The sequence below is a fragment of the Eumetopias jubatus genome, unplaced genomic scaffold (genome assembly GCF_037043125.1).
Source record: "Eumetopias jubatus isolate StellerSeaLion01/CBP00866 unplaced genomic scaffold, mEumJub1_p1.0 scaffold_1, whole genome shotgun sequence".
NCBI lineage: Eukaryota > Metazoa > Chordata > Mammalia > Carnivora > Otariidae > Eumetopias > Eumetopias jubatus.
This window is the reverse complement of record NW_028274807.1, coordinates 103,912,218-103,927,473: the sequence shown is the minus strand read 5'-3', so window position 1 is coordinate 103,927,473 and position 15,256 is coordinate 103,912,218. Positions and strand designations below refer to the sequence as shown.

The 15,256-nt window shown below is 36.8% G+C and overlaps 1 protein-coding gene across 1 annotated transcript in view; it reads left to right on the top strand.

The window, feature by feature from the left end:
- The window catches only part of GFM1 (G elongation factor mitochondrial 1), a 43,881-nt gene extending 30,465 nt beyond the window's left edge, over nt 1-13,416 (top strand). The window contains exons 14-18 of the mRNA XM_028103133.2: nt 3,211-3,373; nt 5,575-5,719; nt 11,134-11,294; nt 12,054-12,107; nt 12,259-13,416. Of these exons, the coding sequence (XP_027958934.2) occupies nt 3,211-3,373; nt 5,575-5,719; nt 11,134-11,294; nt 12,054-12,107; nt 12,259-12,390 (655 nt within the window). The 3' untranslated portion in view covers nt 12,391-13,416. The remainder of the gene's footprint in view (nt 1-3,210; nt 3,374-5,574; nt 5,720-11,133; nt 11,295-12,053; nt 12,108-12,258) is intronic.
- The last annotated feature ends 1,840 nt before the right edge of the window (nt 13,417-15,256 follow it).

The window sequence follows — 15,256 nt, the reverse complement described above, 5'->3', positions numbered from 1 at the left end:
GGCATTGGATTGCTCTAGATCAGGAAGCTAAGGTTCCTTTTAATCTGTATGGCCAAACCTTCCCTTTAGCTCTTTGGCTTGGAAAAATAGAGCTTCTTAGCTTTTTTTTTTTTCCTCAAAATGGATTTTTGAAAGTTCTTTGGGTGGGCATATGTGTTGTGCTTTAAAAAATAAACTTAAAATGTATTTATAATGTGTTCTCTTCCCCAAATACCCTTTTTAATCTAATAAAGTTTTTATTTGGACTAAGTATATTTTAAAAAAATGTAAGGAATAAGGCATTTCTGTCTTTGTAGTTATTATTAGCCAACCAACTGTCAGGTAAGTAGAGGATGAAGGGGTTAGTTTCTCCCCTTAAGGCTTTTTCTTTAAAAGAAAAAAAAAGGGTAGGTTTTTCTTTTGGGGCGTGAGAGGGTGAGTCATTCATGTATTAGCCAACCTCTTAGGTTGTCATTGTGTGTGTGTGTGTGTGAATTGTTCGAATCATGTGTTTCTTTAATAGTGTCCAGGAAAGAGTGGCTGAGTACATTCTGATGATGCTGAAAGAGCTTTTTGCTGATAATGAAATTTTAAGTTTCACAAATAGCTAGTCAACATCTCCTGGTTATTTCCAGTTAAAGTTGTTAGAAATACAATGTGAGCTTCCTAGATAAAGTCACTGTTTGAAGCTTTATGAATACCATCGCTGTAGGTCAAAGCTCGTTAGTAGGTTGTGACGTATTAGGCGTTTACTAAAAGCACACATACTAATTTATATTCTTTTCAAAGTATAATTATTACATTAAAACATTTAACTGCCTATCTAGATGTTAAGTAAACTGCATTAAGAGAATCTTATTCCTATACTTGAGTCCTTGAAATCTTATCTACTTTATGAATGCTTTATGAGTGGTTAGTCTAAAGTCTGTTATCCTCAAATTTGAATAATGTATGGGTTACCTTTAAAGTAACAAAATTATTACGGGTCCCTGGGATCAGGTAAATTATTATAATTTTATATAACTTGCATGAACATAAAATTAAAAAGGTCTGTGGCTTGCAACTTTGGTACAACTATAAAATCAAAATAAATCTACAAAATAGAAAACCAATAGAGTTAATGGGGTGCCGGGGTGGCTCAGTTAAGTGTCTGCTTAGGGCTCAGGTCGTGATCTTGGGGTCCTGGGAGCAAGCCCCACATGGGGCTCCCCGCTGGGCAGGGAGTCTCCTTCTCCTCCCTCTGCCCCTCCCCACCATTTGTGCTCTCTCGCACTCTCTTAATAAATTTAAAAAATCTAAAAAAAAAAAACTAACAACAACCCAACACCATTCTAATTAACATTAATTTTATCGTGAGAGGTGATGTTTTTTCAAAACGAAATTGCCTTTCCAACATGCTAGTGGTCTGATGACCAGGGCATGGGACCTTTTACCGCCAGCACTCCTGTTTGCTGCCTACCAAGCCATGTCTTAGTTCTTCTACCTTTTGTCTAAGCTACTGTAAAATCTGTCTTCATGTACCGCCCTCTAACAGCTTTTCCAGTGAAATCATCATTTGCAGGTTATGTCAGCTTATGTTCTTATTGGCCTTCTAGAAAAATGTTTGATGAAGAGCATTGGTTTTGGTGCAGATCCTGGCTCTGCCACTTAACTGCATCATATTTGGCCAGTTACTCTCTCATCTGTAAAGTGGTGATAGAAATAGTACACTCATCATAGTTTGTGGTGAAGAACAAATAAAACGATCCATAAAAACTGCTTAGCACAAGCCTGGCACCTATGTGTTTCATTATTCAGCATCCACTTGATTATGACTCAGACCTGGCCCCTGAAATTCACTGGTCTGTGAACTGGTCCTGCCAGGCAGTCTGGAAATGTTCTCTGTGCTGCCCTGTCCTGTAGCCGCTTCCCCCATTTGACTGTTGACCACTTAAAATGTGACCAGTGCAACTGAGGAACTGAATTTTAAATTTTTTCAAAATTTTAACTTAAATGTAAACATCCCTGGTGAGTGATTACCCTAGAGATAGCACAGATGGAGCGTGTATTTGTATCAATGTTATATTATTGTCAGATTGAAAACAAAACTGTAAATGTCGCGGAGACCTTGCACATACCCACGACTTGGTCAGCAGACACGGTTGTGGAGCCCCTGCGGTCGTTCTGTGGCGCTTTGCCAGTTGTTCCCCTTCTACTTTCGTTCTCTTAGTTCTGAGAGAAAGTTCTTCTTTCAGCGGTCGTTTTCCTCAGCCCGTCCTGAATCTCTTGGCAGCTGGAAGATTATTTAAAGGCAGCTCATCAGGCACATTCACACTTAGGCTTTTTATGAAATCTGCATATTCCAAATGGCATCTCCTACCAAAATGAATATTTACTAATTCCAAACCAGCACAGATCTGTAGGTAGGAACAGGCTCGTTAATGTCCATTTACTTGCAGTTACCTGAGATAATTTTGAAAGTGGCTGGCCTCTTTCATCTTGTGGTCTTGAGGAAGGTTTCGGTTTAAAGGAAGAAATGCTTTGCAGGTAGTAGATACTCATGAAATGTTTTCATCGGAAATAGTATATGTTTACAAATGTTTAATATCTATATAAAGTGCTTATTCTATTTATGTTGCCATTCGTGGTTCGAAGTAAACACCTGTCTGTATATGTGTCTATTTAAATGACTGACTGATGTTAGTCATCATTTTGCCATTACTATTTTCAGGTATTAATCCACCTGAAACTCCCTTCCCTCATCTTGCATCACTCCATAAAGTCCAGGTAGTAAACTCAGATCTGAATAAATTAACTGCAGAGCTCCTATTTTCAAGTAACTATCTTTAGTTGTAGAGATTTAAGACGAGAACAACACTGTGTCCCAGGGAAGGGAGGCATTCCAAAAGAAGAAGGTGAGCTCTTTGGAATGTAGGTTACTAGAGCACGAACCTTAGACTGACTTTTAACACTTTTACTTTTCTACTTATGAAGTAAAGAATTGGCAGAATTAAAGAAAACCGTGGATTACTTTGGTGTTGTACCTCACCCTCACCTCCAAGTAAAAACATGAAAGAAAGAATTACTTTTTAAATAAATTTTACAGTAAAATTTTATGGCAAGGTATTCAAAGGAACAAGTAAAAATGGTGAAATGTGGTTTTTCATTTAAATCAGTAGGAATTATTTCATTTTGCTAATTAAGATAACGCTATATTGGTTTTCCCCCCCCCCCCTCCTAAATCACTTTCAGGTTTGAATTTACACATAAAAAACAATCAGGTGGTGCAGGCCAGTTTGGAAAAGTGATCGGTGTACTGGAGCCTCTGGACCCAGAGAACTACACTAAGTTGGAGTTTTTAGATGAAACATTTGGGGCTAATGTTCCAAAGCAGTTTGTGCCTGCAGTAGAAAAGGTAACAACAAAAATAACTTTATTACATTTTTTTCAACCAGTTTATTGGGTATCAAATCATATTTCTTTTTTTCTTTAAGTTTTATTTATCTAAGTAATCTCTACACCCAGCGTGGGACTCAAACTCACGACCCCGAGATCAAGAGTCTCATTCTCTTCTGACTGAGCCAGCTAGGCGCCCCTCAGATCCTGTTTCTATCACATTGTCTTAACATGGTTCATTTTAGTTACTGCCCTGCTTCTTTATCTGATTGTTAAGCTTTCCATCTGATTTAGAATCTTCGGTTCATTAGGTTGAAGAGCTATAAATATATGCTATGACAACGAGGGGGAATTCATTCTGTTTCTTTTTCTTTTTTCCAAAACAAAGCAGTAGTTCTTTCTCTAACAGGACTTATTTGCTTTCTCATAGTCCAACCATCTCAAAATTGTAGCCAGCTTTTTAAAGACATGCACTTAGCAAGTATTTATTAAGCACTCTTCATATATAAAGCACTTTTCTAGGGGGCAGAGGGAGAGAGAGAATCTTAAGCAGGCTCTGTGCCCAGTGGAGAGCCTGATGGAAGGCTCGATCTCACAGCCCTGAGATCGTGACCTGAGCTGAAATCAAGAATTGGATGCTTAACCAACTGAGTCACTCAGGGTACCCCTCATTCTGTTTCTTAATCAGAGTTATTCTATTTCTTTTGATAAATTGAACCTACTAAGTTGCAATCAACAGTTAAAATTTGTAGCAGTTGTTAGGAATTTATGAAAGTTTTTAAGTTTACTGTTGTAGTACCACGATCATTCATCAAGACTCCCAACATCCCTGCTACTGGTTAATGTGCTCTTTGGTAAATCATGGTGTTCAGAGCCAGTTTCTTCATTTGTAAACCATGAGTAAATAGAAGACTAAACATGAACCCCTCACCAATTTTAGGATGAGATAATACCCTGTAACATTTCTTTGTAAATTGTGAAGTGCTTTGCACATGTAAGAGGTTAGTGTTTTGTTTGCTTTCTAGGTCACTGGCTTTAAGACTCTTGTAAACCTTCAGCAACTGTCGGTTCTCATACATTGAAATGTTTAGGTTTTCATTTACCCTTTTAACTTAGAAATCTTTACTAATAGATTATTTTGCTTTTAGTGGTGGTAGCATTTTTTGTGATTAGTGTATTTCATTCCTCTTATACTTTATATTTCAGGACAGTATTTTGTCACTCATACTTTTAAGTTATCTTCTATTCTCAAAGATTAATGTAGGTGAAGAAGAACTTACGTATTTTTCAACATACAGAGTTTATAGTTTTACAGTGTCAGAAATATATTGTACTATATGTCAGCAATCTGATTGTTTGCCGAGAAAAACTAACTTGAATTGTGGTAGCTCTACAAGTGTTGAAGGGACTGAAAAAGAATGGTACTTTTAAAATATGTTTAGTTTATTGTGTGTCAGTCATACATCAGTGAAGCTGTTTTTTTTAAAAAGGAACTGCATTAGGAAAAGTGAAATCACTTTTGAATTCCAGTTCTTACGTGTGTAACACCAAAGCTATAATGTTGTGGTCTGCCATGAGGCAAAGCAGTGGTGGGTGTATAGTGGGAGCTCAAGACATAGCTGTTGAATCAATGCCAACTTTGATGGAGTTACTCTTTCTTGCCTTTCCTCTGTTTCCTCCTTATAAAAAATTAAGAGCATGCCATCTGTATAATGGGTTATAAGAGGTAAGTAATTCCTAAAGATGTTAAGTGTTAGCGCTCTCAGCATCACTTTCAAACCAGCTCACATCTTTTTTTTTTTTTTAAGATTTTATTTTATTTATTAGAGAGAGAATGAGAGATAGCACGAGAGGGAAGAGGGTCAGAGGGAGAAGCAGACTCCCCGCTGAGCAGGGAGCCCGATGTGGGACTCGATCCTGGGACTCCAGGATCATGACCCAAGCCAAAGGCAGTCGCTCAACCAACTGAGCCACCCAGGTGCCCACCAGCTCACATCTTTAAGTGATATGCTTTTCCAAGGGATTCTTCATCTAGATGCCACAATAATAAAATTTAGGTAGTTAAGCTGTTCAACTTTTTAAAACTTTTTTTTTGAGGGGTGAAATGTAGTATTCATAAAAATGCTTAACTTCTGAACAGTATAAATGTGTGAGTATTCTTCATAATTCATGTGCAAGTGAAATCCACTGACTCCAGAAGTTGTGTTTATTCATTAACAGGGGTTTTTGGATGCCTGTGAGAAAGGCCCTCTTTCTGGTCACAAGCTCTCTGGGCTCCGGTTTGTCCTGCAAGATGGGGCGCACCACATGGTGGATTCCAACGAAATCTCTTTCATCCGCGCGGGAGAAGGTGCTCTTAAACAAGGTATTCTGAGTCCTGGGACTTGCTGCAACACTGTGTCTGTTTTCCCTGATAGACCATCAGAGACTCAGAATGCAACTGCACTGTTTTAGTCTTGTCCCCCCAGAGTATTAGGCAGCCCACCAGGGAACATGGCAGGTTTTAGGCAAATATTTATAGAATTGAAGTGAGGGTAGATTACTGTGTTCTCTTTCTTACAAACTACCTTGTGTCCTAAATTATCTAGTATTTTTCATATGCTTAAATTTATAGATAATCTGTAAGTTCTGGGTTTTTTTGCTTTTTTTAAAAATCAATTAATTAGCATATAGTGCATTTTTAGTTTCAGAGGTAGAGTTTAGTGATTCATCAGTTGCATGTAACACTCAGTGCTCACTTCAAGTGCCCTCCTTAATGTCCATCACCCAGTTACCCTGTCCCCCCAGGGACCTCCCCTCCAGCAACCCTCAGTTTGTTTCCTATAGTTAAGTCTCTTACGGTTTATCTCCCTCTCCGATTTCTCCTTATTTTATTTCCACCCCCTTCTGTGTTCATCTGTTTTGTTTTGTTTTTTTTTTTTAAAGATTTTATTTATTTATTTGAGAGAGAGAGAATGAGAAATAGAGAGCACGAGAGGGAAGAGGGTCAGAGGGAGAAGCAGACTCCCTGCTGAGCAGGGAGCCCGATGTGGGACTCAATCCAGGGACTCCAGGATCATGACCTGAGCCGAAGGCAGTCGCTTAACCAACTGAGCCACCCAGGCGCCCTGTCTGTTTTGTTTCTTAAATTCCACGAGTGAAATCATATATTTGTCTTTCTCTGACTTACTTCACTTAGCATAATACCCTCTAGTTCCATCCACGTCGTTGCAAATGGCAAGATTTCATTCTTTCTGATGACTAATATTCGTGTGTGTGTGTTGTGTGTGTGTGTGTATGTATGCCACATCTTTATCCATTCGTCTGTCAAAGGACATCTGGGCTCTTTCCATATTTTGTCTGTTGTGTTTTTAATGAAGTTAGATGTGCTTGGAGTACTAAGAAATGTTTTATAGAAGCATTACAGTCATGCTATTTTTAGTGACTTATTCAGATGCCAGGAAATCCATAAGTTTGTAAGTAATTTTTGTAATGTATGACATTGTAGGCTTTCAGGCATTTTGAGGATGGCAACATATTTTGAAGGAACTCAGTAAACTTTATTTACAGCGCAGACCCCTTGCTAAACTGCTGGAATTGTCAACCTTTTCCACACAGAATAACCGGTGTATTAAAACCCTGACCCTGATGAACCAGAAACCTAAACAATTGCAAGTATATGTGATTCATTGCTTTTAAAAGAGAAAAGCAAGTAACACAGCAATTTGACATCAGGGTTTTCCAACAAAGGAACTTGAAACTTGTGTCCTGAACCCAGAAAATGTATTCTCTTTGTCATCTCTTCCATATTCATTACTAATAATGTCCATAAGTATCTTCACACAGGAGAATTATATTATGAAGAAAAAAAGAATTATGACTTATAAAACATTTCAGAAACATTTTTCTCAAAGAGAGGGTCAAAATGGACAGTAAAAATTAGATAAATCATATCTTTTAAGCATTCTGTGAATCACGATTTTATTGATTCTCTATGAATTTTGGACTTCGTGTTGTTTTTCTGTTTGCATCTGTCATCAGGTGTGGGGCAATGGTTGGAAAAGGTTGCTCATTTCTTGACCAGGTTGCTAATTCCTTTTATTACTTAAACTAATGGCAACCGTTAGTAATTTGTGTTTTAGTTTCTCAGTTGTGAAAGGGAGAGAAAATCCTTCATTTTCTTTATGCCAGCTCTCTGTTAAAAACGCAGTTGAAATCTGTGATCTGGAAATTTTGTCATAATCTGAAGATTGTGTTAATAGCAAAAAGGGAAATTAAGTCACAAAGAAAATAAGATTTTCTTAGGCATGATTCACATTAAAACACGTGCCTCTTTTGCCCTTTAGGGTGTTTACCACTTCAGTAAATCTTAAACTAAACAAATTAGTTGTAATCACTTTTGTACCTTTTTTAAAGCTTTATTGCAGTGTAACTGACAAAATTGTGAGATATTTTAAGTGTACATGTGATGATTTTATATACGTATATTATGATACTTTCTACAAGCACAGCTGAATTAGAAATCACCAATTGTTCTATCTGGTTCTTGACTGGAAATTAGTAGCTTTCCTGGAGATAGAGTTTACACAAAGCCAGATAATTGGTATGGTTGTCAGTTAACAAAAAGCCTCATCATCTTTTTTAGTTGCTCCTGTATGAAATATAATTAAATGTAGATGTATATGCCCATAATTTACACATATGATTCCATGAAAACAGTCTGTATATCTACGAATATTAACAGGTGAATATGTGCCATTTACTTTTTAATTATTTAAGTGTACAGACATTAAGTATGATTAACTGCCTGGTGGGTGTGCAAAGGAAAAACACTAGATAGTAGTTGAGAATTTTTTTTTTTTTTTTTGTCAGATAAACATGGACAAAATAGCAGGGTGCTAGCATGAAAAATGAATTACTTTGCTGTTTCTTCATCTGTTATTCAGTCATCCAAGATTGAAAGACAGAAGTGTATAGGGTGAAAGGAAGCTTTTCTTAGTTCAGTAAGAAAATCAGCTTTTCATGCATAAACCTCTATTTAATGCTGTTTTAGAGTTTTGGGGTGAAAATGTTGATAAATGAGTCCAGTATCAGAATAGTTTAGACTTAAGAGCCATTCTCTGTTATCAAAATTGGGAGAAAAATAGTTCAGATTCTCATTTTTTCATTAAAAAAATGAAAACTGGAACTGTGTTGTGTCAGTTTAAACTTTGTCCCTGAGATTAATCAGTGATGTAACTAAAACTGAATCTAGAATTGAATGTTCTGTTTGGGCATGTTTCACCTTACGAATGTGACCATTGCCATCGTTTTCTGTGGCCAGGTTTTAGAGCACTGTGCTTGGTCTCCCCAGAAACCTCAAACTTGTAGCCATTCCATAAGAGAAATAAAGGCCTAGAAGTAAAGGGTAGCTCATTTAACTTGACAGCACTCCGTCTTTGATCTCTGCCCCATTATGTGATGGGCTTGGAGATCAAATCCCAGCTCTGCTCCATACTTTGTGGAAATGTGCAAATCATAGGAATTTCCCCCAAGCTGCTTGGAGATAGTAATTCCATAATATTATATGGGAGAACGTAAAATTAAATCTAAGAATGTATTTGAAAACACTCGCACGTGCATACTTGGGCAGTGAGTGCTAGCCATTCTTTTCTTCGTATTACCTTCGACCCGGTGCTGTGCCATGCCACCATTACCAACTTCTTGTCTCAGAATGCTCATAATAACATCTGTTGATCACTATGTGCTGTGTATTATGCTGAGTACATGAATTATCATATCTTATGTTCAAAATGACCCTATAGTTGAGGAAATCAGGACTCAGAGTAGTTAATTGAATGGCTCAAGATTACATGATAGTGGTGGAGCTGAGAGTTAAACCCAGCCCAGAGTCCTAGCCCTTGAACACCACCTCAGATGACCTCTTCAACACCTGGCCTGGTGTTATCAACATTATTCCTAGTGGCCTGAAATAAAAATATTACCACCTCTTCTCATCACTTCAGGCTTAAAAGTACCTGTGATGATGTTGGTATTTTTACTTGCTATCTTGAAAAGCCATAGACCACATGGATCTGTTTAAGGAAACTTAGCTTTTAGGAGTGGGCTGCCATGTGACTGTCGAATAGGGCAGGGAGAATCCTCTCCAGAGTCTTGTCACGGTGGGTTAGGAGAAGGCATGGGTAAGGACACGATTCTTCGGAAGTGAGTCAGGAGGTGAATTTAGGGGGAAGGAGGGAGTTGAAAGGAAAGGAGCAGGTTGAGAGAATATGAAACTGAGAACTGGACAGGACATCCTCAGCAGTTAAGTGATGGGCACTGTATACCTGGCCCTTTCTTCCCTTTAAAATATGACCCTTTCACAGTCTAGCTCTTTTATATTACTGACCTATTGAAAACACTGGGTAATGTGTACTAAATCTTAATATGTGTGCTCGTGTCTGTCTTTCTGGGTGTCTTCCGCATTGATTGCATTTATTTAGAGCCAGGGAAGCTCTGGTATTGTGATAACCCACGACATTACAAGAAATGGAGCTGTTCCTACAGTCCGGAATTGTTAGTCTGCTGCTTTAGATGTCTGTGCAGGGTTCTTCGGGGCTTAACTGAGAAAGCTTAGGAGTCTGCAAAGTTCAGTTCTTTCTCTTTTTAGAACAGAATTCACTCACTGGGACTAATTAGTCAAAGGTATGAGCTATGATTTGAATTAGAAAGTATTTCAAAGAAATCCAAGCATATTAAATTGCTGTTCTTTAATTATTGCACTTAAGCTAATAGTGTCTTTAAGAGAAGTGTTTTAAGGAATATACAAGAATGATTGCCGATTAATTCATTATAAACAAATTGATGCCTGGAAAGCTGTGATTATCTTAAAACAATATTTTCTTTGTCATCTTTTCTCTGTTTTGCTTAAAATCTTTATTTAGAGATAATACATCCACTCTGAGGCTGAAATATTATTCCACACTCTCATAACATACAAATTAAATATGAATGTTTGAAATGTTAGTCTGTTCTCTCCACATTGTTAAATATAACCTTCAGTCAGCATTTGTCACAATAAGAAGTGTTCTGGTTATGTATTAAGGGGGTTAAAAATGTTTGGACACACGTTTTAGTGCTTAGATGTCTCTTCACATCCAGTGTCTTTATTTTGTAGGTGAAGAAACTTGAGGGCTGGACACATTTTGTTTTTTCTAAAAGGCATATATAACTTGTTAGGGTCAGAGCGGAAACTAGAAACTTGGTCTTCTGATTCTCAATCAGGTGTTGAAATTGCTTAGCCTAGAAAAGGAAAGACAGAACTCAAGTGTGACTTGATTATTGTCTCCAAATATATGATAAAAGTTATTCTCTTAGAGTTAAAAATAACCATCTTCTAGGGATCAACCAGAAATAACTGGTTTACCTGGTCAAAGACTTAACAGTGAGTGTCCTTACTCGTCAAAGTATTCAGAGAGGGAGAATGAGTAACCCTCAACTGGATAATTTAGATGGTAAAGAACCTGACTGAATGTTGCTTGAAGACCCGTTTTATATTCTCCACAGCTTAGTAATGTTTAAGGATAAAAATATAGTGATAGAAATATTAATACTGTAATCATGTGTTGTCTTATTGGAATTTCCATTTAGGAGAGTGACTATTACTGCTACCAGAAAAAAAAGTCCAGGGCAAGTACTTTAACCTCATCACTCATGTGTGTACCCTTGGAGAGCACTCTCCCTTTTGTATATCTGGGTAAGGAAGATTTCCCATTTGTATAAAGATTAATAAACTGGTTTGTGTCTTTTTTTTTAACCCAGCTTTGGCAAATGGAACATTATGTATTCTTGAACCTATTATGTCTGTGGAAGTTATAGCCCCAAATGAATTTCATGGACCTGTGGTTGCGGGAATTAATCGGCGCCATGGGGTAATCACAGGACAAGATGGGATTGAGGACTATTTTACACTGTATGCGGATGTAAGTACTATTGGTCACTGACAATCTTGCTTTTAGTAACCACAGACGGAAATGAGAGTTTTTGTTTTTGGAGAGTGTGTTTTGGAGAGTGTAGAGCAAATTGATACATTTTCCTAGCTATTCAAGTGTTGTATTCCTGGCAATTTCTATAATTTGCTGTGAGAGCAACTCTTAAATGCAAAAGCTAAAAATAAGATTTATGTGGGCCTTTGTGAATATGTCATTTTCTTAGATGTATAAAAGTTATCTTTCTTTCTTGTTATAAGTTTCCTTTGTATAGCTGCTTTATCATGTTATCTCTGATTTACTGGATAACGTTGAGTTCCATTGCCTGTACTTAAATCTCGTGGGAGAAAGTGTCTGTCACATTACATAAGGCCTCCTAGAAGACACTACTATCAGCATATTATTGAGGTGTCCAGAGGAAAGTTGTATTAACATTCTCACAGAAGAACCACTTGTCCATTTTTGAGCTTCAGCCAGAGTGTGGAGTAGGTACGGGGCGGCGGGGAAGGCCGTCAGGGGTGTCCACCCTGTGAAACAAAGATTTGGTTTCTGGTTGTGACTGTCACATTAAATTATTTTTAAATAAGATATTCAGTAAAGCAAAAATATACTTCTCTGGCTTTTAATTCTCTTAAATCAAGAGTAGTTAGTAGAAACTTAAGACTAAAGGAATTAAATGCCTAAGGCTTTTCTGTACTTTCTCAAATATTTTTCAATAAGCAATACTAAAATATCCTCTGTGTTTGTTTTCAGGTCCCTCTAAACGATATGTTTGGTTATTCCACTGAACTTAGGTCATGCACAGAGGTAAGCAGATGTTTAAACTTTATTCAAGTGCTCTTTAAGAAAATGCCCTACACAGTGCTCAAATATGTGAAATCCTGCCTTTGCAGGACTTTTCCTTGGTAGATGTACCAAAACAAACAAACAAAATCTGTGTTGTTTTTTAACTCCTTAGGGAAAGGGAGAATACACAATGGAGTACTGCAGATACCAGCCCTGTTCACCGTCCACACAAGAAGACCTCATCAATAAGTACTTAGAAGCTACAGGTCAACTTCCTGTAAAAAAGGGAAAAGCCAAGAACTAACTTCCCTCACTTTAAGTTGACTAGCTGTAACTGAATCTGCGAGATTTATATACTTTAATGGATTCTGGTGGAATGAATTCAGGCTGAAACAAATTTTAGAAGCCCTTCCTATTATATTCAGGAGCTTCTGTCATATTCAAAGATAATTCTATGTATATCCCAACTCTGTGGATTGGTTTTATAGTTCATTGAAAAACATCAAATAAAATATGACTATTACTGAAATATATTTAATATCTAAGGGAAGAAGAGATGGATTTCAGTTATACTTCTAAGCGTAGAATGGTATGTAAATTTCCTTTCCGAATATCTTAGATGCTAAGAATTTTCAGCATATAGAAAAGCTGAAAAAAGGCAGTACAGAGAACAGGCCTATACCTTCCATCTAGACTCAATAATGAACAATCTTGTTAACAATTTGTTCATCACATGATAATTTATTTTGTCATATTTGCTTTATCTGTCTTTGTCTCATACCTCTATATTTAAATTTTTTTTTAAATTATTGTTTTGCTGAACAGTAATTTGAAAGTGAATTGCTTATATCATGACACTTCTTAGGAGTGTCCTCTTTTAATGAGCAGGTTTTGTGGAAGGCAGCTATGCTCACCACGGTGCCACCAACACATACTTGAACAAGACTTTGTTGTTGAAGAGTGGATTTCATATGTTCTTGATAGAGAACATTTTTCGGATTCTTCATTGGAATATTATGTAATATGGCTAGTGAATTTCTAGCTGTTTTATATATAGGTGATTGCTTCAATTTGTGGCTTCTGCAAATTTGTAAATGCCTATTTTTATGTTTCTTGTGGACATTTTAAAATGAAAAGCAGATCCTTGCATACTGCTGTTCTTACCTATGTTCATTTTAATGTTTCTGCAACTCTGAATAATAAAACATAATTTACATAGTTGCTGCCTGGTCAGTTTCATCCACCTGGTAAACTCCAGTTGAATTTGAGTCTGTTGGAATTTATCATATATTGTATTCATTGACACTGTGAAAGAACAAATGTTAAGTTTCTGTTTCTAGAATAGGTTGGACTTTCCTGGACGGTAGTACCATATTGTTTAGGATTACTTCATCCCCAAATCATCTGATGGGAGGGGCATTTCCTGGTCCTTTCTCTTAGTGGGTAATAGAGATAAAATAACAGTTTTAAATTCCTTTCTTTTTCTTGATTATAGGTTTGGCTTTATAACTTAAGCTTTCTATTAAAAGATTTTTTGAAGTATTGAGCATGTTTTCAAAGTATCTGCTAAGTGCTTTAAGTGCATTTAATTTCGTTGTCACAACTCTATGAAAGTGGGAACTATTAGCCACTCCATTTACCATTTTGAAATAGAAGAAGCAAAAGCACGGAGAAGGTAAATAACTTGTCCAAGACCACACAGCTTGTTAAATTTTCAAGTTGATAATTAGTTGTATTCATGAAACCACATCCATTTCCCCCATGAATATGTCTGTTGCTATAGTAGCATCAAGCCTGAATAATATTGGCTGTTTCATTTCATCAGCATCTCATGCTATTGACAATGACTTTGAAAATTGTTCCTGATGAGGAAATACCTTCCAGAATTTAGTATAGTTTCTCTGGCTATTGCCAACAGTTAGGAATTTTGGAACTAAGATGGATAAGTTTTGATGTGTTTTTAACTTGTTAAATACTCTAGTTATAAAGATAGAGCATCAGAAAAAAACCTAGATATTTAATCCAACACTGGCATTTCATAGGCAAAAACACAGGCCTGGCTGGTGGGAGTAACAAGAGTATGGTTGACACAGGGATAGATCTAGGACCAGAGCCTGCATCTCTTGCCATCTCTTGCTAATTAGTTTGGTTATAATTGGTAAAGACCACATAGCAACCAACGTCTGTAGCAAGGAAAAAATTAATGAGAACATTCATAAATGAGGATTTTTTTTATGTTACTCTTACGAAGGATAATTGTTGGCTAATTTAAAGAAAGACAGTATTGTGTTGGAGAAAAGTAACAGCACTAGGCAGTATTGCAGTGATTCCCAACCCAGTAATTCTGGCAGCACTTTAAAAACCACATGGGGAACTTTAAAAAGAATTGCCCAGTCCTGTCTCTAGATGCTTGGATTCTTTGGATCAAGATCAAAAGTTTTCCACTTGATTCTAATATACAGGAAAGTTTAAAGAGCAGTATTCCCTGCACCTCCAAAGTTTAAAGAGCAGTATTCCCTGCACCTCCAAGTGGAAGATTTTTTTGTGTCATATTTTTCATTTTCTCTTGTGTGATGTTACAGTTGGGCTATATAGGTTCTTAGTTTGACAACTTTGTCTTTAAAGAAATAGGGTCAATTTTCTGTCTATTCCTTTTCCTCCCTGCTCACTCTTAGATTATTTAGTTGTAAAATCATCAAAATTAAATCCTGAAGTGTTAGGATTTTTCATATTTTAATATTTTTCAAATCTGGATGAGTTTTAAAATTGATGCCAATGAAACTAGGCAGCCACAAGGTAGTAGTAAATTGTGACCATGTAGAAGTATATCCCTTTGTAAGAAGACAACTGTTTGCATTGCTAAAACTGGAATTGGTGAATGAGAGCTTTAATTGCTGCTTAAAGGGTCTTCAAATAAATAACACTGGAATGCACCCTTGAAACAGTTTGTTGTATTTACAGTTTATTGTGAGCATTCATTTATTCGTTTATCCATGCAAATAAGTGCCAGGCAGCAAGTTAGGTGGTTGTAGCACTTAGAAAGCTAGGCAAGGTCACAGAACAGGTCATAGAATTTTCTAGGCTGAGAGAAATTGGTGGAATAAACTCATTTCATGAAGAACTATCATTCAAGGGCAAATACAGAAACTTCCAAATGACTTTGAGAAGAA